The sequence below is a fragment of the Phyllostomus hastatus genome, unplaced genomic scaffold, assembly GCF_019186645.2.
Source record: "Phyllostomus hastatus isolate PE091 unplaced genomic scaffold, TTU_PhHast_1.1 phas_scaffold_501, whole genome shotgun sequence".
Classification (NCBI taxonomy): Eukaryota; Metazoa; Chordata; class Mammalia; order Chiroptera; family Phyllostomidae; genus Phyllostomus; species Phyllostomus hastatus.
The window spans coordinates 61,193,632-61,219,024 of NW_025334033.1; the positions used below are offsets into that span (position 1 = coordinate 61,193,632).

At 42.6% G+C, this 25,393-nt stretch overlaps 1 protein-coding gene across 6 annotated transcripts in view; it reads left to right on the forward strand.

Annotated features, from left to right (window-relative positions):
• The window catches only part of SPATA7 (spermatogenesis associated 7), a 32,057-nt gene extending 11,464 nt beyond the window's left edge, over window positions 1-20,593 (forward strand). For 4 of the 6 annotated variants that reach the window (XM_045822868.1, XM_045822870.1, XM_045822872.1 and 1 more), the window contains 8 exons: window positions 2,680-2,831; window positions 10,918-11,393; window positions 12,508-12,574; window positions 14,382-14,497; window positions 15,817-15,870; window positions 17,689-17,766; window positions 19,602-19,659; window positions 19,896-20,593. In XM_045822868.1, the coding sequence (XP_045678824.1) occupies window positions 2,680-2,831; window positions 10,918-11,393; window positions 12,508-12,574; window positions 14,382-14,497; window positions 15,817-15,870; window positions 17,689-17,766; window positions 19,602-19,659; window positions 19,896-20,474 (1,580 nt within the window). In that variant the 3' untranslated portion in view covers window positions 20,475-20,593. The remainder of the gene's footprint in view (window positions 1-2,679; window positions 2,832-10,917; window positions 11,394-12,507; window positions 12,575-14,381; window positions 14,498-15,816; window positions 15,871-17,688; window positions 17,767-19,601; window positions 19,660-19,895) is intronic. The other 2 variants (XM_045822869.1, XM_045822871.1) reach the window with 1 other exon arrangement.
• The last annotated feature ends 4,800 nt before the right edge of the window (window positions 20,594-25,393 follow it).

Genomic DNA, 25,393 nt, shown 5'->3' on the forward strand with positions numbered 1-25,393 from the left:
ATCCAAACCTACCAATTTAATCAGGCATTTTGTATAATATTTAGGTAACTAGTTTATTCATTGATTAATTCAGCAGACATTTATTGGGCCTACTATGTGCCAGACACTGTTCTAAGGAATGGAACTAAATAGGTGAATAAAACAATACCATATTCATTTATGTGGTAGCCTATATCAGTACTTTATTCCTTTTAATTACTAAATGTAAGGATAATACCACATTTTGTAAAAGTATATCCTTTTGTTGCTCAACATTTGGCATTGTTTCTGATTTTTGGCGATTATGAATTCTGCTTCTAGGAAAACTCAGGTACAAGTCTTTTGTGGAGATAATGTTTGCATTTCTCTTGGGTATTGGGTATATACCTGAGAGTGCAGTTGCTAGGTCATAGGTGAAATTACATTTAACTTTTTTCCTAATCCTCACCTGAGGACATGTTTTGATTTTAGAAGGAGGGGAAGGAAGAGATGTGAAAGACAAGTATCAGTCAGTTGCCTCCTGTACGTGCCCAACTGGGAATCAAACCTGCAACCATTTGGTGCCCCCGTGACACTTCAACCAATTTAGCCACCCATCCAGGGCTATATTTAACTTTTTAAGAAACTGCCAGGCTGTTTTCAAGGTGGCTGTGCCACTTTACATTCCCACCTCCAGCATGTTGGGATTTCAGTGACTGCATGTCCTCCCCAGCTAGCGCTGCACGCTGACTCCCATCTTGGTCACAGCCGTTCCAGTGGGTGTGAAGTGGGTCTCATTGTGGCTCTGATTTGCATTTCCCTTGTAATTCATGATGGAGAGCAGGGTTTTTTATATATGCTCATTGTTCGTTTGTATACCTTTGGGAAAATATTCAAATCTTTTGCCCTTATTTTAATTGGGCTATTTGTCTTATTGAGTTGTATATTATTTATATATTTTGTATACAAGTCCTTTATTAGATGTGTGGTTTGTAAATATTTTTCCCCCATCTGTGGCCTCACTTTTTACTTTCTTCACGATGTGTCTTTTAAAAGAAACTTTCATTTTGATTAAATCTAATTCACCTTTTTTTTAAATGCTTTTGATGTTGTATGTAAGAAATCTTCACCTAACCCAAAGTCTTGAAGATTTACCCCTATGTTTTCTTCTAAGAGTTCTATAGTTTAAGTCCATGCATTTAGGTTACAATCCATTTGGAGCTGGGTTTATATGGTGTCTGGTATGAGGAGGCTTTACTTAAATGAATTGGTTGGACATATTTAGTAACATGGAAGTATTCAATATCTGAGAACTCTTATTTTATCATATTTTTTCTCTCTTGTTTTACTTACCAGTAAGATAAGAGAACTGAAAGATAAGAGAAAGTTCTATTTCATTCCTTCCACAAACATCATCTGCTATAATTTAGTTAACACATTCCTGAAGCAAGTATTTCTTCATAGGAAAAGCTGAAAATGATAGATAAATACTTTTATTTTATATGTTTCTAACTGTTTTAATACTTATAATGTTAACTTTAAATATCCATATCAATTACCTTAGTTTGTTTTTTCCGCATGTAAAAATTATTACAAATTCTGATTCAAATTGTGGTGATTTGAAACTTGAAATCTAAGTTGAGATAGATTCCTTTTAAAAGGTATATGTTAAAGTTTTAATTTTATATGAAAATACAAGTCATTCTACTTCTGTTTAACTCTGAAATGACTTATCTTTTATTTCACCATTTGCATTCTATACAATGAATCTTTAATAGTGACTCAGTAGCTGAATTTAAAGCAAACTAAAGTGTGAAAACGCTTTCTTCCTTTGTATTTTCAAATGAATAGCAGTCAAGAAAAATAGAAATCAGATATCCTGATTGAAAATGTTTTGAGCCCCTGGCCTGGTAGCTCAGGTGATTAGAGCATCGTCCCCACACACCACAGTTGCAGGTTTGATGCCCAGTCAGGGCACGTACAAGAATCAACCAATGAATGCATAAATAAGTGAAACAACAAATCAGTGTCTCTTTCTCTCTCTCTCAAATCAATAAATTTTTTTAAAAACAAAAAATTTCTTAAATGTAATGTCATTTTTTAAAGTCATATAAAACTTAAAAATTGTTTTATCATAGCATATGATGGTGTTGACAATTTTTTTTTTAAGATTTTATTTATTTACATTTTTAGAGAGGGAAGGGAGGGAGATAGAGAGAGAGAAACATCAATGTGTGGTTGCTGGGGGTTATGGCCTGCAACCCAGGCATGTGCCCTGGTTGGAAATCAAACCTGCGACACTTTGGTTCCCAGCCCGCTCTCAATCCACTGAGCTATGCCAGCCAGGGCGGTGTTGACAATATTATTTCATCTGGGGAAAGTCTAAAGCACGAATTCAAGACTCTGCAGTTGGTGACCACAGACTCACAGACAACACGGGCAGACATCTCTGACCTCCGTATCTCTCTCTTCCTCCGCTACGAGTTGCACTCTCGACCCCTTAGGTTTGGCCATGTGTCACTCCTTCTTGTGCTCTTTAGTTAATCCACTTAAAGGTGTTATAAACTCAGTATTTTAGCTTTGCTTTATGCTGAAAAGTACGTGGATTTTTATTAACATATTGGTACCGTAAACAGTTTTAGTAAGGGGAAAAAATGTATGCTTCATTTGTCTTCCAAGACCAAAAAATTAATTTTTCTCTTTTATTCTATATTTCAAAAGATTTGTTTTCCCCATCAGATGCAGACCAACGCCGAAGAGAGAAACTCAAAAAGGAATTAGCACAATGTGAAAGGGAGTTCAAATTAACTAAAACTACAGGGCAGACCAATTCTAAAAATAATTCCAAGGCATTATTCAACACTCTACAAAAGGTAAGATGGTATTTTTACCTTCTGAAAGTAGATATTTATTTCTAAGCTACTTTATCAGTGGTACCACCTGACTTTGGTAACAGGTTTCCTCAATAAACTTTTCCTATAAAGAACCAAATAGTAATTCTTTTAGGCATTTCAAGCCACAAAGTCTCTGTCACAACTATTTGCCATTGGAAAGCAGCAATGGATAATACAAAAAATGAATGGGCCTAGCTGTGTTCCAGTAAAACTTTATTAACAAAAAAGACAATAGGCCAGATTTGGCCTGTAAACTGTAGTTTGCTGACCCCCTGCTGTGGGTTTTAGGTGAGATCCTTTAACATCTGATCTAGTAAATTCTCTTCTATTCCTAGTTTGCTAAGAGGATTTCTTTCCTTTCCCATGAATATAACATTCATGTTAATTTTATCAAATGCTTTTTTTGCATTGTCTGAAATGAGGGCTTGATTTTTCTTTTTAATCTGTTAATGTAGTGAATTACAACAGAGTTCCTAATGTTTCCCTTTGCGTCCCTACTGCCAACACAACCCTCTCATTACCTTTCTTATACATCGCTGGGCGTGGTTGCTGACACTTTGCTTAGGGTTCTAACACCTATGTTTATTATTGATGTTGACCTGTCATTTTCTTTTTTCTGCTGTGTCAGGATATGCTAGCGTGCAAAATAAATGGGGCACTGTTTCCTCTTTTACTAAGCTATAGTTTCTATAAGTTTGGGATAATGATTTCTTGAATTTGATAGAACCCACCATTAAAATTATTAAGGCCTCGAGTTTTCTTTGTGAGAAAATTTTTGACTACTAGCTCAATTTTTGAAATCCTTATGTAACTATTTTTGTTATTTATTATATATATAATCAATACACATATGACATCATCCCTATCATCTGAACGTTCAAATTTTGGGCATAGACTTATTTGTAGTATTCTCTTAGTCTCTCTTGAATATGTGTTGTTCCCCCTTTTTATTCCTAATGATTTTTTAAATTTCTGTCTTCATTCTTGGGTATTTTCACCAGAGATTTGTCAATTTTATCTCTTTAAAGGGCACACTTTTTTAAAAGATTTTATTTATTTAATTTTAGAGAGGGAAGGGAGAGAGAAAGAGAAACATCAATGTGCGGTTGCTGGGGGCCATGGCTTGCAACCCAGGCATGTGCCCTGACTGGGAATCGAACCTGCGATGCCTGGTTCGCAGCCCACGCTCAATCCACTGAGCTATACCAGCCAGGGCTAAAGGGCACACTTTTTACTTTGTTAATCATCTCTATTGTATTTGTCTACTATTTTGTTAATGTCCACATTTATCTTTATTGTCTTCTTTGACTTTTTTTTAAGTTATTTTAGCTTATTGTCAACCTCACTTTTAATACTGTAAGCGTTTGCAAGGCTATAATTTTTCCTCCAAGTTCTACTTTACCTGCATCCCATATGTTTTGATATGTGGCATTTTCATTATAGCTCAATTCAAAATATTTTATAATTTCCATTATAATTTATTCTTTAACCTTGGAATCATTTAGAGGTGTTTCTTAATCTCTAATTTTCCCTAGTTTTCTTTTTGTTACCGTTTTCCAGTCTGTTGTATGATCAGGGAATGTCTGTATGGTACCCATTTCTTGTTGTTGACTTGTTTTGTGACCCAGTAGGTGGGCAGCTTTTTTTTCTAGTTCACTATGTCATTGTGTGTTCAAAAATAAATTATATTCTATAGTTGTTTTGTACAATATTTAATATATAGTATATTCATTAGATTAAACTTTGTATCATTGAGATGTTCAAATCTTACTGATTTTTATCTGATTAATTTATTATTTATTAACAGAAATGTTCCATGTAATTGTATGCTTAGCTTTTCTTCCAAAATTTAATACTACCAATTTTTGCTTTATATATTTTGAATCTATATACATACAGATTTAGAGATGATATATTTTCTTGGTGACTCAAACCTTTTATCACTGTGCTTTGGACTTCTTTACCTTAATGCTATTTGTATAATTTTTTTTATAGTGATGCAATTAAACTGGCTTTCTTTTGATTAGCATTCCTTTGGTATATCTTCTTCTATTTTTTAATTCTAATGTTTAAGGTAGGACCTAAGGTTTTAGGTGGGTCAAGGTATTCAGTCTTCAGCGATTAGCTACAGCTTCTAGCTTAACCTTCCTGCCAGTGTGTGTGTGTGCCCAGTGTCGCCTGTCCCAGATAAGCAAATGCTCAGATGTTATTGCTCTCTGCAGGTGCCAGTCTCTCTTTGGATTTCAGCTTACTTGTTTGTTCTGTGACCATAGTTCTCTCCGTAGCTCAAGAAAAATCAGTAGCCCGCAGTTCGTCCAGTCTCTTCTTGTTGTAATGGTGAATGCTAGGTAGGTTGTTTCCATCTCTCTCCATCTCTCTACCAAAACTGGAAGTCTAATTTATTTTTGCGTGTGGTGTTTTCTTTAAAGTTTTTAATCTTGAAAATTTTAGCATCTGTAAGAACAGTCATGTAATGGACCCACAATATCCCCCAGATACAACAATCAGACATATTTTACCTGTATTCTCACTTCTTGCCCTATCCCAGATTATTTCCATGCAGATTGCAGATATATGATTTTACCCATAATTATTTCCATATTTCAGAGATAGACCACAGTGCCATTATTGTGCCTAAAAATTAGTAGTTCTTTAGTGTCCACTGTTCAAATTTTTCCACTGCCATATATTTTTAGCTTGTTAGATAGAATTGGGATCTACATAATTTCAAGTAATTAATAAATTTTTAATCTGTAGCTTCTCCTTCCCCACCTTTATAACCCCCTACAATTTATGTATTAGAATCAACCAAGTCACTCATCTTGGCTTAAGGGTTTTGTGGACCATCTGGGTAATGCAAATTCGGGCTGCAAGCTTATATGACGGCAGCATATGGTTTCAGATTCTCAAAGACTAGTGTTTCTTGCAAGTCACCTAGTTGAAATGTAGCCATTGAGAGGATCCCAAATTCATGAGCATGATCTCCTAGACTGTCCAAATCAGTCCCTGAGCTTTGTTTCTGTCCCCCAACACCCTTGATGGGGTAAAAACTATTGCCCGTTAGCAAAAGCCCGTTCCACTGCCCTGCTTACTGGGTATCACGTACCACATTTTGACTCTAGCTCTCTCCATTGTACATGTCAGTAGGCAGGGGAATGACTAAGGGCATTTGCACCGTAATGATGAATCCATATTTTCTTCTTTGAGAAATAAGGAGCCACAGGCCAGTTTTCAGTCAGGACGTTATGTCATCATACTGATACTTTACAAAGACCACACTGGAAGGAGGGACAGAGTAATTGAGACAGTTGCAATAATCTGGGGAAGAAATGACAAAGACCTGATCTAAGACAGTGGAAGGGAGCACAAGGAATGTATTCAGGAGACATTTACAAAGTAGAATCCCCCAGAATTCAGTGCCGGATTCGATGATGTGAAGAGCAAGGGGCCAAATGAAAGAGGTTCCCAGGTTTCTGGCTGGGGCAGCTGGGAAGAGGCGTTCTCTCGTTCACTGTAGTCATGACAGCAGGACGAAGTGCAGTGTTTTCTCTGAACGATGACGGGCCATGTAAGGTGTGAGTTTGCACGTGCTTGATCTGAAGGGCCTTTGGAATGTCTTCACATAACCAGTCGAGAGTTGACAGAAGCATCCCTGTCAGGCTGAAACGGATTTGGGGTCATCAGGGAAGCTGCAGTATGCTCAGGACCCCCCAGGACCGTTACGTAGATGAAAGGGCCAGGATCCACTGCTTCTTTGAGAGTAAACCTGCCGGACACTGTACTGTAATTTGCATCTGCGAGCATGTTCATCGGTATTTGACTCACATGTGCATTTTCATTTTTAGTGATTGGACTTTTTAACTGGAGAATTAAAATATTTTTTATTGTCCAGAAATTTGAATATAAATTAAAATTATATTTTGAGATAAGAATGGATTTATTGGAAATAAAATATATGATTAAATCTGTAAATATAAGATTTTCTTTATTTTTTTCTTTAGCCACTATAACCCTATCCATTTGCTTCCATAAAGTAGTTCATTTGTATTATAATATAGGTATATTTTGTATTCCATTTAGAATTCATAGTATCTTGACCTTGACTACATTTTTCTAAGCCTTGATAATAAATATTTAGGTACATTCAAATTAAAATTATTTGGAACATAGTATTTTGGTAATTGGGTGGGTTTTATGGTTAATAGATACCTATTATAACTGTAACCTTCATTTACTGGAAAGTTTGCTACAGTTAAAAAGTACCAACTTTAGCCTCTGGACATATTACCCATTTATACACATGAGATTATATCATCAAAAATCTTTCAGTTGCTCATTCTCTCAAGCTACTTTCTTTCTCTCACACTTTGGCTCATATGCTGTCACCTCGGGACCACCCTGTGCCTTTCCAGTGTGCACCCTGTACCCACTGTGCCCAGTCACTCACCCAGCACTCCCTCACATCACCCACTGCGCTCAGTCACTCACCCAGCACTCACTCACATCACCCACTGCGCTCAGTCACTCACCCAGCACTCCCTCACATCACCCACTGTGCCCAGTCACTCACCCAGCACTCACTCACATCACCCACTGTGCCCAGTCACTCACCCGGCACTCCCTCACATCACCCACTGCACTCAGTCACTCACCCAGCACTCCCTCACATCACCCACTGCGCTCAGTCACTCACCCAGCACTCCCTCACATCACCCACTGTGCTCAGTCACTCACCCAGCACTCACTCACATCACCCACTGCGCTCAGTCACTCACCCAGCACTCCCTCACATCACCCACTGTGCCCAGTCACTCACCCAGCACTCCCTCACATCACCCACTGTGCCCAGTCACTCACCCGGCACTCCCTCACATCACCCACTGCACTCAGTCACTCACCCGGCACTCCCTCACATCACCCACTGTGCCCAGTCACTCACCCGGCACTCCCTCACATCACCCACTGCACTCAGTCACTCACCCAGCACTCACTCACATTACCCACCCAGCACTCCCTCACATCACCCACTGCACTCAGTCACTCACCCAGCACTCACTCACATCACCCACTGCACTCAGTCACTCACCCAGCACTCACTCACATTACCCACCCAGCACTCCCTCACATCACCCACTGCACTCAGTCACTCACCCAGCACTCACTCACATCACCCACTGCACTCAGTCACTCACCCAGCACTCCCTCACATCATGGTGAAGCCTCAGTCTGTGCTGGTAAGGGGAAACAGTCTGTGGATGCGATCCATATTCCTAAATGAATCTATTTTAAAAGCAGCATTAAACAATTAAAATCAAGAGCTATCAGTTTCTTTTCTAAAGTATAATTTGAAACCTTTTTGCAAAACAAATGTTAACCAAATTTTTAAATAACTTGTACCCATGTTCTTCTGTGAGTGAATTAATTCCTCAACTGTTTAAAGACCTGAGGATTGGAAAGTCTTTGTCTGCCATTTTTTCTGACATTATACCGGAAAAAGATTGATTGACTATTCAGTTGTTCTGTAACCATAAAATTCAATAGGTATTCTTCGTTTTTAAATTTTATTGCCGTTCAGTGCGGTTGTCTGCATTTCCCCCGCCACTCCCCCCACCCCGGCCACCGCACCTCCCTCCCCTGCCACCGCACCCCTCGGTTTCGTCCGTGTGTCCTTTGTGGTAGTTCCTGTGGATAGGTATTCTTGTCATAAACACATGTACATGTAAACTCTGAAATGATTATCATCTTATATAAATTCTTAAATGACAGAAACAGTTTACAACAAATTGCATTGAACTGTGAGGATGAGGACATGAAAGTGGTCAGATTGCCTACCACCAAAATGTCTTGTTCCACTGGCATGCAGTTGATTAGCCCTTTTCTAATTTTAGAACTTTACAGTGCTATTCACACTTCGGCGAATTTACCAATGTGTTATACATTTTCTGCGAAAATTATATGTATCCCAGCTTTCTGATATTTATGGCTAAAGGAAATCATGTAATCTCAGAAAAGCAGCCTCATACGGTTGACTTCACACTGTGTTCTGGTGGTTTCCAGGGAAGGAAAAGTAGGACACAAGGCAGGGGCCGCATGACGTAAAAGTGCAGAAAAGTTTCACGTCTTCCGGCAGCTCAAAGGCAGTTTTTTCACGGCCCACGGCCCACGTGGGACGGATGGGAATGCATGTCTGTTTTTTAAGACTTCCTTTGGTGGTTCCTGGCATTCATTAAATAGCTGACGGATAAGAATTTTCTTACAGGCAATGTAAGAAAATGCATTTCTGCCTGCTTTGACCTCGGCTTTTACTGTGCCTCTAAGTGTAAATAATCCCTGTGATTATTGTTTAATAGCCCTAAAGGGTTTTCACGTCATGCTCCGAAATTTCTTCCCAGGGAGCCAGTCTCTTCTGGTAAGTGGGCTGCAGCAGTGAGTGTAGATTGGGAGTGCTTTTTAAAACCAACACATTAAAGTCATTAATTAAACAATACCCTCGTGACTCAGACTTTAATGCCAAAATATTCACTTGCCTTTGGAGTCGTTTCGCCGTGGGTTTGGAGAAGGGCTAGCGAGCCCCGGAAGGGGAATGTGCTCTCTCTTGGGCAGCAGTCACCACGCCCAGGGTCCTGTGGTCTCCTTTCTTAGATACATCAGTGCTTGGGTTATCTGACTTGTTCGCTGCCGGGAAAGGAGTTAAAATCAGCTTAAAATTCCTGGTGGTGTGAAACATCTAAAAATACATGATTTTCAAATGACTTCTTTACAATAGATAATACGGCCCTGGCTGGTGTGGCTCAGGGGACTGAGTGCCAGACTGTGAACCAAAGGGCAGGGCACATGCCTGGGTCGCAGGCCAGGTCCCCAGTGGGGGCCACGTGAGAGGCAACCACACACTGATGTTTCTCTCCCCCTCTCTCCCCTTCCCCTTCTCTCTAAAAATAAATAAATAAAATCTTTTAAAAACTAGATAATACGACGTAATGGTGAAAAGCATAGGCTCAGCCTGGGGTCCAATGTGTGAGACCCTGTGCCTGAATGTCTTCATCTATAAGGTAGAGATAATAGTTGTAGCACCAGCAGAAGCTGATGTGAGGATTACGTGAGTTCTACATGCAAATCAGTTAGAACAGTACCTTGCACAGAGTCAACATTCTGTGCTTAACAGTTACAGTGATAGAAGTTCTCATCATTCTCTCTTCCTCTACTCACTGGTAAGAACGGTGCCTTGTATAGGGAAGCACTTGGCTCTTCCTTTACTGCTTTTGTTTTTCTCCCCGTGGCCTAATAGGACAGACAGAACTGGCTACATCCTCACCATTTTCACCCCAGTTTTTGTAGCTTCCCTTCTGCCTAATATAGGGACTCAGTTCTGTAAAGGATACACAGGTATTCATAAACTGTGCAATCATAGACAAGGCTTTTGGGGCATCTAATCTGTAAAAGAATAAAATGTTATGTGTTTTCAGACTTTATACGTACCATATAGAAATGGTTCTTCCGAGGTTAATGCCCCCCCACAAAATGGAGTGAACACCTTCCCTTTCAAAGTTTTCCCTTTCATGAGGAGAACTTGAGAAAACATATGTGACTTTTTATGGAATAAGTATTTCTTAGTGGTATCCAAAATATCAGTTACTTAAATCAGGGCTGTGTACATTGTGAGGAGTTCCTTTTCCGTTCTCCGAAGCCTTGCAGTTACAGAGCAGCTGCTGGCCCTGAGGACGGACAGCCTCACTGACGAAAAGGGAGAGGAGGGTGCTGCCAGCTGTGGTTGAGCAGGGCTCACAGATGATTTGGAAACTTCCTCTCAGGACACAAGTCAAGATCTCAAATATAGGTGTATGTTATTAATCATTTTTTAGCTTTAGAAAGAAATAATTGCTATTCTATTTAGAATTCTATTTTTATTTTCATATATTAATACTTCAAACACTTGAGTAGAACTTTGTATACAAGGCTAACATCTTTAGGAACATGTAAGTTCATTTCGTAGACTCCTGAGGCAAGCATGTTTGCTGTTTATGAATTTGCAAATGTGATCGATGACCATCCAACCCAATGTTCTCAGTTCACAGGGGAACCACAAAACGAAGAGGACATGTTAATCCTAAAAGTGAATGGATATTCGACCTTTACGAAGTCACCAGTCACTTCTTCAGAGAGGCTGCACCTCGGTGCACCCAAATCCAGCGAAGTCCTCACAAGCGGCGCCGAGAAGAGCCCGGGCCCCCTCCCGCCCAGCGAGGACCACCTGTCCTGTGCGCCCAGGAGAGCGTGCTCTGGAGCCGCGGCCGGCGGGGGGCCCAGGAGCACGCTCCCGAATGCCAACCGGTTTCAGCTAGGCTTCTCAAAAGCACCCAGTGGGGACCTTTTGGATAAACATTCCAGTCTCTTCTCTAACAGACATTTGCCATTCACTCCACGCACTTTGAAAACAGAAGCAAAGTCTTTCCTGTCGCAGTATCGATACTACACACCTGCCAAAAGGAAAAAGGGGTTTTCAGACCAGCGGGTGGACGCTGAGACCCAGACCGAGTGCAGCAGGTACGGCACATCAGCAGCCAGTACTGAGTCCCCCGGGACGCTGTCGAAATTGAACAACATTCTGTACGTTACATCATGTAGTTTATCTGCCTTTGGAATGGAATGACGTTAGTGTGACTTTTCCTTTTACATGTACCTCTTACAACGGTCAGAATAATTGTTGAAAAACCGAATAGCTGTTAAACTTGTCAAGCTCCTCATATACATGGATGGTACACATTTTAATTCATGTACCATGAATTAAGCATGCTTTAAAAATGGTACTAGAACTTCTCTGTTTTTCAATATACTTCCAGAGAATCCTGAAAATATGTCATCAAATAGCACTTGCGTAAATATGTCAGTTGCTTTATGATAAAAGTGGCAAAACAGTGGGTGGAACAGGAGGGAGAACAACCGCCCCTGCGCCCCCTTCCCTGCAGACACGCGTCCCCAGTCCTGTGTAGGGACACCCCCGCGGGTGTCATGTCCTCACTTGGGGTCAGGGCTCAAAGCGGGGCAGGACCTGCCTCGGAGATGCTCTCCCGTGTGACAGTGCCTGCCGCAGAACGAACACGCGGTGAGAGAGCGCCGGCTGTCGGAGGGGCGGACGGGTCTGGAAAGTGTTCAGTGTAAGCTGATTCGCGACTCTTTATTCTGGGTTCCATGAACATATTTATTAGGTACTAGGTTTTAGTTCTAGAAAGTAAAAAACAAGTTATGACTAGTATTTTTTCCTCTGGGCAAATATAAAGGTACAGAAATATCAGGGGGGTCTGTATACATTTAATCAAAGAATTAAGGAATTGAATCTCTAATAGAACTTGTCAAGTGAGTGAGAAATGAGGAAACCAGTAGATCACGTGCTCTTCTGATTATACGTATGACAGCTTTTGAAGACAATAGTTCCCGTTTCACTAGTCCTATTCTGGCCAACTGAAATTCAGCTGCTATCCAAAACCAGGAAAAAGCAGCATCAGTAATCCAAACTGCACCTATTTCCTGATTATGTAACTAGAAATAACACAGTTTATGAGAATAGATGGATTTCATCTCTGTTTATTTTTTCCAGACATTAAAGCTCATTACAGTATTTGAATTTTGAAATCTTAACTATATATTTTTAATATTACAGCTTTAAATCCGAGTTTGAGACCGTTGAGGCTAAGGACTTCACAGACTCAGAAGTGAACTTAAAGCAGGTAATAGAAATGAGGTCTCTGTGCTGCACGTTGGAATTATAGCTGCTTTAACTTAATAGAATACATATAGCCGTTTGGACTGTGAAAAGTAATCTCTTGGTGACACTTCCTGCATATGATACAGCCAGTAGAAAGAAGGTTTGCCTATTTACTCTCTGTGAATGGCCAGGTGGATCCTGCTAATTTGGGAAATCATGTTATTAGCATCTCTTCCAGATAGTTGATTGACTGGCTGGATAGATGGATGAATAAAATACCTTAAATGTTGTTTTCAGAGATGAGCCTTAGGTTACTAAAGAAGCCAGAAAAGGAGTGTAGCCCTGGCTGGTGTGGCTTAGTGGATTGAGTGCCTGCCGGCATGTGAACAGAAAGGTCGCCGGTTTGGTTCCCAGTGAGGACTCATGCCTGGGTTGTGGGCCAGGTCCCTGGTCGGCAGCTGATCGATGTATGTCTCACACACTGATGTTTCTCTCTCTTTCTCCCTCCCTTCCTCTCTCTCTAAATGCGAATAAATTTCTGTAGAAGCATTTTAGTTTTTATGACTATATATCTTTAAAGAATTGCCACTGATTATATAATTGAAAATGATATATTTTATAAGACTGGATGGACATATCATTCTCTTAATGTTTGCTTTTACTTTGTCAGTGTTTATATTTTGAATAATTACCAATTATTTTTATTTTTATTTGGGAGTATTCCAACTTGTATTCCAATTTAAATTTATTGTTTATTAAAAAGTTTGTCTATTAAAATGTCAAACAAAGATTAAGGGATAGAATAATGAAATACAAGCACATTCAACTCTCCTCTTCCCTTCTGAGAATGGAGAGAGGATTTAAGGTCTCCGTATCAGCCGTGAATAGCTGTTTGACATGGGGCCCTGCCACTTAAGGCCCGAGGACCAGTTACTTATCCTCTGAGAGCTGAGTTTCCACATCTGGGACAACGAATTAACGTGCAGGGTCATCGGAAGGAGCAGATGTAGAGAAAGTGCCCAGCCCAACCTGGGCTCCAAAAGTGATGGCTGTGACTAGCTTGAGATTTAGGAAAAGAGTGAGCTCTGTAGGTAACTAAATAAACTAAAGCAGAGTAAGTCCATTTTTATGACGGCTTGCTCCAAATGTTCTTCTGCAAACCAGTAAGAAATGGTGTGTCCTCATAGTCTATGATCATTATCAGCATCTCTCCACTTGAGGAAGCTCGTCGAGTATTAAATAGGCAGTAGACCCTCATTTTTACAGCACTTTTGAAACTGTAAAGCACTATACATAAATGTGCATTTAAAAATGAAATCTTAAAATGCAAGTAAATGCTTGGCAGAGTACTGTGGCCCTAGCGAGGAATCCGCGAGGCTGAGCCGCCAGCTGTGTGTTGGCTCGTGTCACTGCTCGTGCTGCCACGGCGCCCACCGCTCTGTGTGCTTGGCACGCCGGCATCGGGGGCAGAGCGGCTGTTTGAGTGTCCCAGGTATTTTTCTCGAGTTCCCTAAAACCGGCATATGTGCTGTATTTTCTCTTGACATGTTTATTTGTGGTGCCTTCCTAATGTCATGTAAAATGTCTCTCATTAAAATATAAGAAATAAGTTGTTTTATCTTACTTTAAATAAGTTTAAGAAGGAAGTCCTGTTTTGATGGAAAATATATTCTAAAACATCCTTTTCATAATGTATCTGTCACTTTTATCTACTGGATACCTCTACTCTCTAACCTCTACTTTCTTCTAATTTGCCGTTTTGCTTACTTTCTGCTTTTACAGTATTTTTGAAGGAAAACAAAGGTTCATCCTTGTCATTCTATCCCCAGGCACCGCACTGTATGACATGTAGAACCCAAGAAAACCTAACTCCTTCCCCTTCACGAGGGAGCGGCCTGCCAGGGGACGAGATGGAAGACGGCGCGCTTCAGTGCTCCCCCCCAAGGTGAGCGGCGCATGGTGTGGGGTCGGGGGGGGGGTCGCCCCAGCGTCCTCCTCTGCCTGGGCCCATGGAGCAGACCTGGGGTGGCTGCATCATGGGGGCGCTGTTAACTTACGCCCTGGTGCTACACAGCTCACGTCGCAGAGTTGGCTTTGCTAAGGAAGTTTTACCAAGTAGGTACTCAGTAAAAGTTCAAATGAACTCATGCTGTTAATTTATTAATAAAGGAAAAAGGGGCAGTGGCTTATGTCATTTGCCGTCACCCTTCATGTGAAAAAGAACCTTCCCTGAGAGAAACCCTCTGTCGGCAATGCTGACCAGTTTATACGGCACAAATGTAAACTTACATGGCACATGAACGACTCACCATTTAAAGACACATAATCTGTGATTTGAATATTCACCACATGCTGGTGCTTGGTCTACCCATGCTGGGTAGAGGCACTATTTTTAAAAACTACTCATCATGTTTGGTGAGTATGAAATACTGTACCTGAATTAAAGAAAAAAAAAAAAGATTAGCCTGTAGTATAGAATGCAGAAAATGCCCTTGACAGTTTCAGGTGTCAAATGCATTTCAGGAGTCAGAGACTGGACATGAGATGAAGGCAGAGGATGAAAGAAAGGTCTAGAGAGTAAAAAGGGCACGAACAAGAACGAGGTGGTACCCAGCAGACCAGAAGGCGGGCCCACCCCGGCCCAGCTCCTCCTCAGGCCCCGCCCAGGGAGCGCGGCTGCCAGGCGGCTGGGCTCACGGCTTCCCCTGGTGAATTTCATGGCGCTTCTGACTTAAGATTTATGTGCTACTCTGCAATGATATAAAGAACCACCTTCAAAAAGGGATAGTTATCTTTGCTAGTAGTTTCTATCTAAAAGCAAAATAGTATAACATTATAATTGAGTGTACCTGAATAAAAAGCTTTGGAGTTAACTAATGAGGACATAACTGAATGACAAAATTTCTCATAATGACCAGCTTGAAAACTTTTTTCACAGGGAAATATCTGTTTTCATCATTAATAAATAATGTTACTCTTTGTCCCATTGTTATTATTTACACTAGGTAAATGCCATAGTGCATTTCTTTAAAGGATCATGAATTTGTAATTAGAAGAATAAGTAAAAAAAAATCTGTCTTACCACTTACTGGGCTTTCTGTCCACTGGTGAACTCGTTAGTAAGTGAGAAATGTAATACCCACCAAACATACAGACAGGATCTTTCCGAAGATTACATTAGATCATGGATATGCAACATTTTATCACTAATGTACTAACACTGTGCGGCAACCATTGTTCAAATACGTAATTTTCTCCTTGCAGGGCAGTGTGTCAGTGTTCTCTGCAGCATCCTTCACGGAGAAAAGTCTACTCTGAGTAAGGTCTTTCGCAGCTTCCCGCGTTGCTCAGTGCAAATCAAGAACTAAGAATCATTCAGACAGTTACCAAATAAGTTAGGATTGAACACGAATCTCTCTTACAAACAGCTTTGGGGTTCGATCATGTAACAGAATTTTCTGAAATTACCCATCCCTTTGTCTTTATGTCCGGTGGAAATTTGTCCCGAAGTTAGTAATACTTGCTATTTTTTAATAATTAGTCTCCATAATTCTTATATATTCTTATGAGTAAAAATAATGGTTTTCGAGACATTCAGGCTTTTAGTCACTCAGGACAGCCTTCCCGGAGATTTCCAGCCTCGCCCGCTCTTGGCAGAGACTGCGCTTCCAGGCTCTACTGCTGCTTTAGTTGAGCCGCGTGTTTTGAGGGAAACTAATCTACAGCGGTGGGCAAGAGTAGGTTTACAGTTGTGAGTACGCGAGACAGTTTATTGTCGTATTATTATTTATTCATCATCGTGTTATTTTCCATACGGACAACGGTGAGCCTATTTTCGCCAACCCCTGTCCTGTAGTTTCACTTGTTCTCAAACTTCTTGTTTAAATACAAGGACTGAAGCAGTTTGAAACTTTAACTTTTTATACATTTTAATCTTCTATTATCTGATTTGCTAATTAATTCCTCCCTTATATTTATTCAATAATAATTTACACTTAATAAAAGCTGTTCACATTTTCCAGCAATTCTCATTCAGCTCATCAAAGTCAAACTTGTAACAGTATCCTGACATTCTTGCAGTAGCTACTAAAATGTAGTTATCTCATAAGATAATGTAAGAAAGAAATATGTCCAAGTAATTAAAAGTAGTGTAACAGAACAAAACACACAGAAGGCAGACTCTTGAGAGAGAGGCTGGTGTGGAAGGAAGGAGGTTTTACCAGGTGCTGTGCAGTCTGGGAGAATGGCAGGCTGCCGTCTCAAACCCCATCTCCTCAGCAAGGCCGACATAAAGCCGGTGTCCAGGGACCCTGCTCCGGGTTCCAGCACAGTCCCTCGGAGCGCGCAGTGGTCACAGTCCACAGCCAGGCAGCGTAGCTTGTCCCTGGCTGCTGTTCATTAGGCTCCCTCCCGGAGCCTACGTGGCCACTTGGGCCACAAGGTCCCGTGCTCCTGGGGGAGAGCACGCGAACGCACTGGCAAGTGCGTCACCAGGTCAGCGAGACGGAGAGAGAGATGGAGCCAAGGTCGGTCTCTGTTTTGTTGTTTAATCCCTGCTCATTTTTACTACTACTGGGTGGATCCCACAGGCATCTGTGAAATTTTACCCTATTTGGGGGTATTTTCTCATCTTTAATATTTATCCTTAAAGACAAATACCATATGATCTCACCTTTAACAGGAACCTAAACAACAAAACAAACAAGCAAAGTATAGCCAAAGACACTGAAATAGAGAACAGGCTGACAGTGACCAGAGGGGAGAGAGGAGGGAGTTTCAGGGGAGGAGGGGAAGGGTTTACAGGAACAAATATAAAGGACACATGGACAAAAACTAGGGGGGGGGGTAGAAATGGGAGGGAGGTGGGGAGGGCTGGAGGGTGGGCTGGAATGGGAGGAAAAGACAGAAAACTGTACTTGAACAACTATTTAAATAAATAAATAAATAAAAATATTTATCCTTGCATAATTTCAGAAAGCTGGCATGTTTGTTTTATAATATTCCTCTTAATAATGTGAGAGAGAAGTCCACTGGTAATAAATCATGGAGCTACTTCTAGTGAAGTACCCCTGTCTCCTGTATTCTTGCGGTAGGAGACGAGGGATTTTCATGCTGTGTGTTGCTTTGCCTTCCCAGTGAAGAAGAACTGTTGTACCTGAGTTTCATTGAAGATGTAACAGATGAGATTTTGAACCTTGGCTTATTTTCCAACAGGTTAGATCTTTTAAAATGATACATGGCAGTTGACGAGTGCATTAAATACTCTTTAAAGTTATTTCCACATATTAGGAAATGAAAAACTATATTGCTTTCTTGGGGGACAATATGTTTATAACTGATATAAATTTTAAAGAATGTTTAATTCATAGGCTAGGCAGACTCACTGTTTGGGTAGTTATAGAAAAAACAGATTTTATTCATTTAAATACTGTTATATCTCTTGCTTATAATAGACTAGTAAAATAAAATTTTTGCTTATCTGCACAGATCCATAATCCAGTTTGCTCTTTGAAACTATGGTGAGACTCAAAAGCAAGCATTTTGGTTATCACTGTTACTAATACAGTGAGTACTAATTAAACACTGGGTTTGCGTGCTGTAAACCAGGGGTGTCAGACTCATTTTCATTGGGGGCCACATCAGCCTGGCGGTTGCCCTCAAAGGGCCAAATGTAACTTTAGGACTGTGTCCATGCAACTGCTCCTTCACTAGGGGCAAGGAGCTCGGCGCTGCCACTGGGTAGAAACAAGGGGCCGGGCCGGATAAAACAGGGTGGAGGGCTAGATTTGGCCCGTGGGCCTTGTGTTTGCCACCTGTGCTGTAAATGAAATGGGAAGTTTGCAAAACCAGATTAGGTATTGGATATCGAAGGAAACTGTATTCTGAGTCAGCTGGAACAATTATTTATCTAAAATTCATTGGGCACTGAGACAGACTTTGTTACATAGTATAAGACGCCATTATGCACACTGCATGCGCAGAAAATTGCCTGGGAGTGAATATTCCCAAGCACCAACAGTCATTGTAAAATGTAGGGTGTGGGTTTCTTGGGCTTTTTAAAAAATGTTACATTATTCAGAACTACTGACTACAAAGTTGGCTCATAACTTCATTGTAAAAACAAATGGCAATAAAGGAAACGAGTTGTTTTTTAAGAGAGCCATGGACACATTCACGTGATAGAAGACCAGCGTGGCCACGGCGTAGCTGGGAGAAGAAACTCGGAGCCAGACACATTCGGGCTAAATGCTCTTAATGGCTATGACCTCAGGGGAGAGGAAATCATTTTCCTGGAGGCACAGTTTTCTCATCTTTAAAATTTTTTTACAATACCTTTTTCTCCCAATATTGGTCATGATTAGAGGTATAATTATTATTATTATTATATTATTATTATGTGCCTAACACCTAGTGGTGCTTAATAAGTGATAATTTTTAGGTTATCTGGATTTACCACTAGTAGAATATTTTTCAAGTATACTTTAGGGAGCATTGTAAAATAACTCTTTATAAAAGAGTTGTCTTTGGAGTTTGGTTTATGGGGGCAGTTTGGAAGGGAGGCTTATCACAGAAATGTAAGCAGCGTGCAGTCTTGCGGAAACACTGGCGTCCATTACGTTAACGCAAACACGTGGTGGGTGCCGTCCTGGCTTCTGCCGGGTTCATCATGTTGGAGAACCCGACAGAACAGGAAAGGATTGGTCCTCAACTTTGGAAAGAAAAGGAGTCATGTAAAAAAATATTTTCCAGCTCTGGCTGGCGTAGCTCAGTGGATTAAGCGTGGGCTGGGAACCAAAGTGTCCCAGGTTTGATTCCCAGCCAGGGTGCATGCCTGGGTTGCAGGCCATAACCCCCAGCAACCGCACATTGATGTTTCTCTCTCTCTCTCTCTCTCTTTCTCCCTCCCTTCCCTCTCTAAAAATAAATAAAATCTTTAAAAATTAAAAAAAAATATTTTCCAACCCGTAGTAGTTTAATTATTGCATGGACATTTTACATTTAGTTGATTTTCTGAATGAAACATTAACTTTTTTATTTATCATTTGTAGGTCCTTAGAACGACTGTTTGAACGACATGTAAGACAAAACAAACACCGTTTGGAGGAGGTTTGTCTTTCCCTAGAACTTCATTAGAACAACTCTAATAGAGAAAGAATGTTAAAGCGTTCCTATACCCTCAATACAGTGAAAGCAAGTGCTTTCTCCCCTTGTACTTTGGCATGACTTAGGGGTGGGGTGGAAACAGAAGTATTATGGATCCTGCTGAGGGTGGCAGCCCTGCAGACAGAAGTAAGCCCATTGAGCTAAATTAATATAATGACTGTCTTCTTTCTTAATCCCAGGGGAAAATGCGCCACCTGCTGCATATCCTAAAGGTGAATTTAGGCTGCACACCTGAGGACAACTCGGGAAAGCTAGACGACTTCGAGACCATCGAGGCGTTGGATTTACTTGACTTGGAAGAGGCTGCGCGCTCAGAACAGAACGAACACGAGGGGTCGATCCGGCAGGAGCGCCGGGAGTACCGGAAAGCTCTGGACCTGCTGCTGTCCTCACCGCGGGACGAGAACGAGATCCTCTCGTCGAACGAGTTCTACCTGCCCGTCTACAAATCCAAGTACTCGGAGGGCGTTATCGTTCAGCAGCTGGGTGATGAGACGAATCTGGGGCCTTCAGTGTGGGATGAGAAGAACCCAAGTATTTCAGACAGCTTGACCGACCAGGAAACCCTGGTGACTGTCATTGAGGGTGACAGTGACACTGAAAGGGCTGAGCCTCCAAGTGAACTGGGTTGCCTGAGCACGGCACTCGCCCCGTCCGACCAGCTCTGCAGCATCAGCGGCGACAGCGAGGAGGACGTGGGGGAGCCAGCTCTGAAAATCATGGAAATGGGCATTGAGCACTGCCCTTCGGATGTTTGATCTTCTTTAATAAATATCCCAAATGGCCAGTAATTCAATGTTCCTCTTCCTCTTTTTTCCTTTTACACACTAATATTTTCTGTATTTATTTTCTATGCTGTATAATAAATTACCATAAATTTAGCAGCCTAAAACAACACATGTATTATTTTTATCGCACAGTTTGTGGATCGGGCCCTCTGCTCCGGGCTTCCCGGGGCTACCACCCGGTGTGGCTGGCCCACCCCTCCCCTTGGCCTGACGGGGAAGAACCTGCTTCCGAGCCCTTGTCAGGTCGTTGGCCCAATTCCTTTCCTTGTAGAAACGGAGCTGAAAACTTCAGCTTCTTGCTCTCAGCTCGTGACGCTGCCCACCGTTCCCAGCCACCTGGCCTCCTCCACAGGCAGCTCACGACACGGCTGCTTGCTTCTTCCGAGTCGCAGGAATGGCTTCGCGTCACCTCCGCCGTACTGTTTGGGTTAGAAGCACGTCACAGGTGCCACCTGCTCTTACTGTAGAAGGGTGTGAGTGCCAGAAGGTAAGACTCGCTGGGGTCACCTTAGGATCTGTCGGCCACAATTTCTAAGGTGGTTTTTCAGGAGAACATAATTTACCCAGACATGCGAGGTTTTGTAGGCCATGGGACATGGTTATGATCTGGCGTGGATCTTGAGACATTGAGCCCGGTCTACAGTATCATTTTTCCCTCACTTTCTTACAATATTTGAAACCTCCAGGCACTTCTGGGCACCGGTGAGCTGGCGCCGTCTGTCAGCTACCTGGAAATGTACCCATTCTTTCCAGGGCACATGTTCTGGCAGACGCCTTCCCCTCATCGCTGCAGCTGCGACTACTGTGTGCGTCTCAGAAGCCTCGTCTCTAGTTACGTCTTTCCAACCACTTAACTGTTGCAATTGAATAGTCGAGTGCCTGTTACACACACAGTTTTGTGCCCAGGCACTGTGGAGGGTGAAAAAAGGTGAAACGGAATAATGACCCCCATGTTCGAGAAACCTAGCGACGGCCTCCAAGTGTCCCGCTCTCTAGCACAGGCTCCTTATGATCCCCTGCCCACACCAGTGTTCCCCAGCAGGCGGTGCATGCCACTGGGGGTCCCAGAGCCGATGTCTGGTGACACGGACAATGGGGCCATCTCACGCGTGGGAAGCTGACCGTCACCACTGTGCTCAGGATTCAGGCTCGGGGACAGACTGGGAAGTACAGAGCCCCTCAGGGCTCACGCCTGGAGTTCTCCTTAACCCTCTGCGAAACCCCTCCTTGCCCCACGTTGCAGTGCTCCTAAACCTCCTCAAGTATCTCCAACCCTATTCCTGGCTCCCAGCCTGGGTCTCCCCATCAAGCACCCTTCACCCCTCTATTCGCTTCCTGGACTTCGTCCTTCCCTCAGCCCCAGCCTCTGTCTCTGACAAACCCCTCATCTCGTCATCCAGGCTGGGACCTCACACTCACTGCCCGTGCTACCCCTGTTCTTCCTCCCAGGGAGCTGCCATCTTGCCTAAGGCGTTCATTCGCAGTACCTGCCTTCTTCCCGCCACCCCGCCCTCGGGGCCCAGCCCAGACCTACTTCTGCCTGCCCTGCTGTGACAGGTCCACCTTCTCTATCCCCAACCCCCACCCCTCCCAGGCTCTGGACGCAGCCCTTTGTCACAGGGGCCATGACCTTTCCCCGACTTCTGTACCTCTTAGGGTATTTTCATCATTATCCTCAGGTCACCCCTTAGAATTCAGTTTAAAAAGATGAGTCAGCTGAAAGAAGTAGCAAAAGTGGTTCTTGGAGGTGGCGAAGTTGTGCAAAGGCAGAGAGCGAGTGGTAAGTTTGAGAAACACTGGCTTAGACTCCAAGCAGCATCTGAACTTAGCTCTCTCCCCCGCCCTCCCCCCAAGCCCAGCCTCAGCTCTGATTCAGGGAGGCGCGAGGAGTGAGCCTTTCGGGCCAGTTCGCCTGGGTCTCACTCTTGCGAGCCATGACCTTAAGCTGGGGTACAGGGCCTCTGTGATTCCCAGTGTGTTGAGTGGAGGCAATTGCACAGCCTTCCTCACAGGCTGCAGCAACTAACACTCGGCTGTGGGAGAACTAAATGCAAGCAGCTACTATTATTTTCAAGCAGACCATGCCCACCCCTCCTTTAAACATAAACAAACTTTTAGAGTTTCCTCTCACTAAAAAGATAAAGTACGGGCCCTTTTGCATGTTTTCAGCCACTCTCCCAGGCACCCCACGTATCTATGACATCTCACCGCTGGTCCCTAGACCCACAGAGGTCCCCTCTCTGTGCCTCTGTGTGTCCGGTCTGCGCAGAACATCATTTCCCCTCTGCTGCTCCCTTTCCTTAAATAGTTTTTTATTTTTCAATTACAGTTTACATTCAATATTATTTTGTATTAGTTTCAGGTGTATGGCATAGTGATTAGACAACTGTATACTTTGCAAAGGGCTGCCCCTGATATTTCTGGCACCCACCTGGCACCTTACACAGTTATTATGTATAATATCATTGACTGGATTCCCTATACTGTGCTTTGCATTCCCGTGCGTGTATTGCAGCTACCGATCTACTTCCCAATCCCATCACCTTCTCCACCCCGCCCCCAACCCCCTCTTCTCTGCCCGCTGCCCTCTTGAGCTGTCACCGACATCCCACGCTGCACGTAACACTGAAACCTCGAGGGACTGTCCCTACTGCTGTCCCTCCCTCTCTGGGATCCAGGGTCTTTCATTTACAAAGCAATGATAATGTCGTTTACAGGCCCAGTCCGTCTCCTGTCTAGACTATGGGCCTCTCTCTCAGGAGGAAGAACTCACTTCTCGGGTCCCCAGGTCCTGGTCTGCTTGAGAATGAACGTACCTGTTCATGAAGGGAGACAGTTGGAGGGGGAGGAGAGGCTGCAGACAAGGTTATGTGGGGAACAGGACAGAAGTTTCCTCTTCTCTGTACACTCAGAAAATACGAATTCTCCCAGTACTAGGGAGAATGTAGCGAATGACAAAGTTGCTTGGAAATTTTCTGAGAAGCCTTATGTAAAAAGCCACTTTTTTCCCCCAGTGAAGCCTATCAGAAAAGATCAGAGCAACTGTTATGGGGCAAGAGAACAATTTGCCAAGCGAGTTAATTAGCCGTAGGGTCACCAATGAATTACTTTTCCCTGGGCCTCAGTTTAAAAGAGTTTGGACTAGATGAGGCAAAGATCTATTTTAGTTAATTCTTCAGGTCTTTAGAAATTAAAACTGAAATAACTGACATCCAGAAGTAGAAACACCTCCTCTTGTTTTCCCTCGTGCTAGTATATCGTCCCGGGAAGCAATTTGCTAAGTTTATTCACATTTCACATTCACCAAGTTCTTCCAAGCTGTTAAAAGCAGGTGGGTTTACCACCCAGATTTTCCTGAGAGAAAATACATACAGTTGTATTGCTTTCTATGGCAGCTATAACAAGTTACCACACATGCAGCAGCTTGAGAACACGTTTGTTATCTTACCGTTCTACAAGTCAGAAATCCTAAAAATCACGATGTTGCCAGGGCCGCATTCTTCTTCGGGGCTCCAGGGGAGAAATCGTTCCTCACCTCCCTCGCCCAGCATCTGCACTCCCTCGCCTGCCGCCCCTCCCTCCACCTCCCAGGCCGGCTGCACAGGTGGGGCCTGTCACCAGTCACACTGTGGCCCTCCTGCCTCCCTCTTACGAAGACCCGTGTGATTCCTTTGGGCTCACCGGCACACGCCAGGACAAGCGCCCCATCTCAAGAACCACAAGCACACCTGCCAAGTCCCTTTTGCCACGTAAGATGACATGTACAACTTCAGGGACATGGGCATCTTTGGGGGCCCATTATCTAGCCTACCACAACGGTACAAATCATTAACTGACTAAAAATTCCCTAACTAAGCTCTAGTGCAGGGGCGTCCAGCCCACAGCCCGCAGGCCGCAGGTGGCCCAACACAAAATCATAACTTTACTTAAAACCCTTCTCTTGTTCATCAGTTTTCATTAAGTGTTTGTGTATTTAAGGTGTGGCCCAGAGACACCAAAAGGTTGGACGCCCCTGCGGCCTACCAGCCGTAGCTTGGCTGTGTGAGGAGTCTCAAGTGAAGATCTGCACTGACCATCTGCTGCTTAGGAAGTACGAAGGCAGGGGCCCTCACGCTTCACCAGAATCACCTGGAGAACTTGTTAAGGTAGATTTGGGGCCCCATTCCCATAGCTTCTGACCTGAAATTTCCAGATCTGCAAAGGGCCTCAAAGTTTGCATTTCCAGTAAGTTTCCAGTGCCGCTATTGCTGGTGGAGAAACAATCCCACCAAAAAAACAAAGTAGACAACATTCAACAAATAACGTTAGGTTCCAACACAGGGCTGGGAGTGTGAGGGGCTCCGGTGACCCGCTGGGGAGTACGTCAATATTTATTCTTCAAATGTATTAATTGTTCCTCCCTAGTGAAGCTGGAGCGGCTGACTCCTGTGGAGATGTGTGATGACAGGTTGGGGACTACTAAAAGGAGCATCTGTTATTAGCACATTAGTTTTTAAAAACCCAACGGAGAAATAAGACTAATTATATGCCTCTTTGCAATAAGATCTAGAATGAAAAAATAGGGGCAAAATGGCTTTAACTGCACTATTATATTCACACACCAATTATATCTTGCTTCAATATTTATTTTTATAGCAAAATAGACTAATATGTTCATTGCACATATATTATACTTAGTCATTTAAACTTATTTGCCCATTAAATGTACACACTTTCGCAAACCAGTGACAGGTTAAAAGAATTAAGCTCTTCTGAGTATACATTTCTACATTATTGATCATCAGACAACAGCACATAAAATTGCTTTTTTTAAAAAGATTTGTAATTTATTTATTATTTTTAGAGAAGGAAGGGAGGGAGGAAGAGAGAGAGAGAAACATCAATGTGTG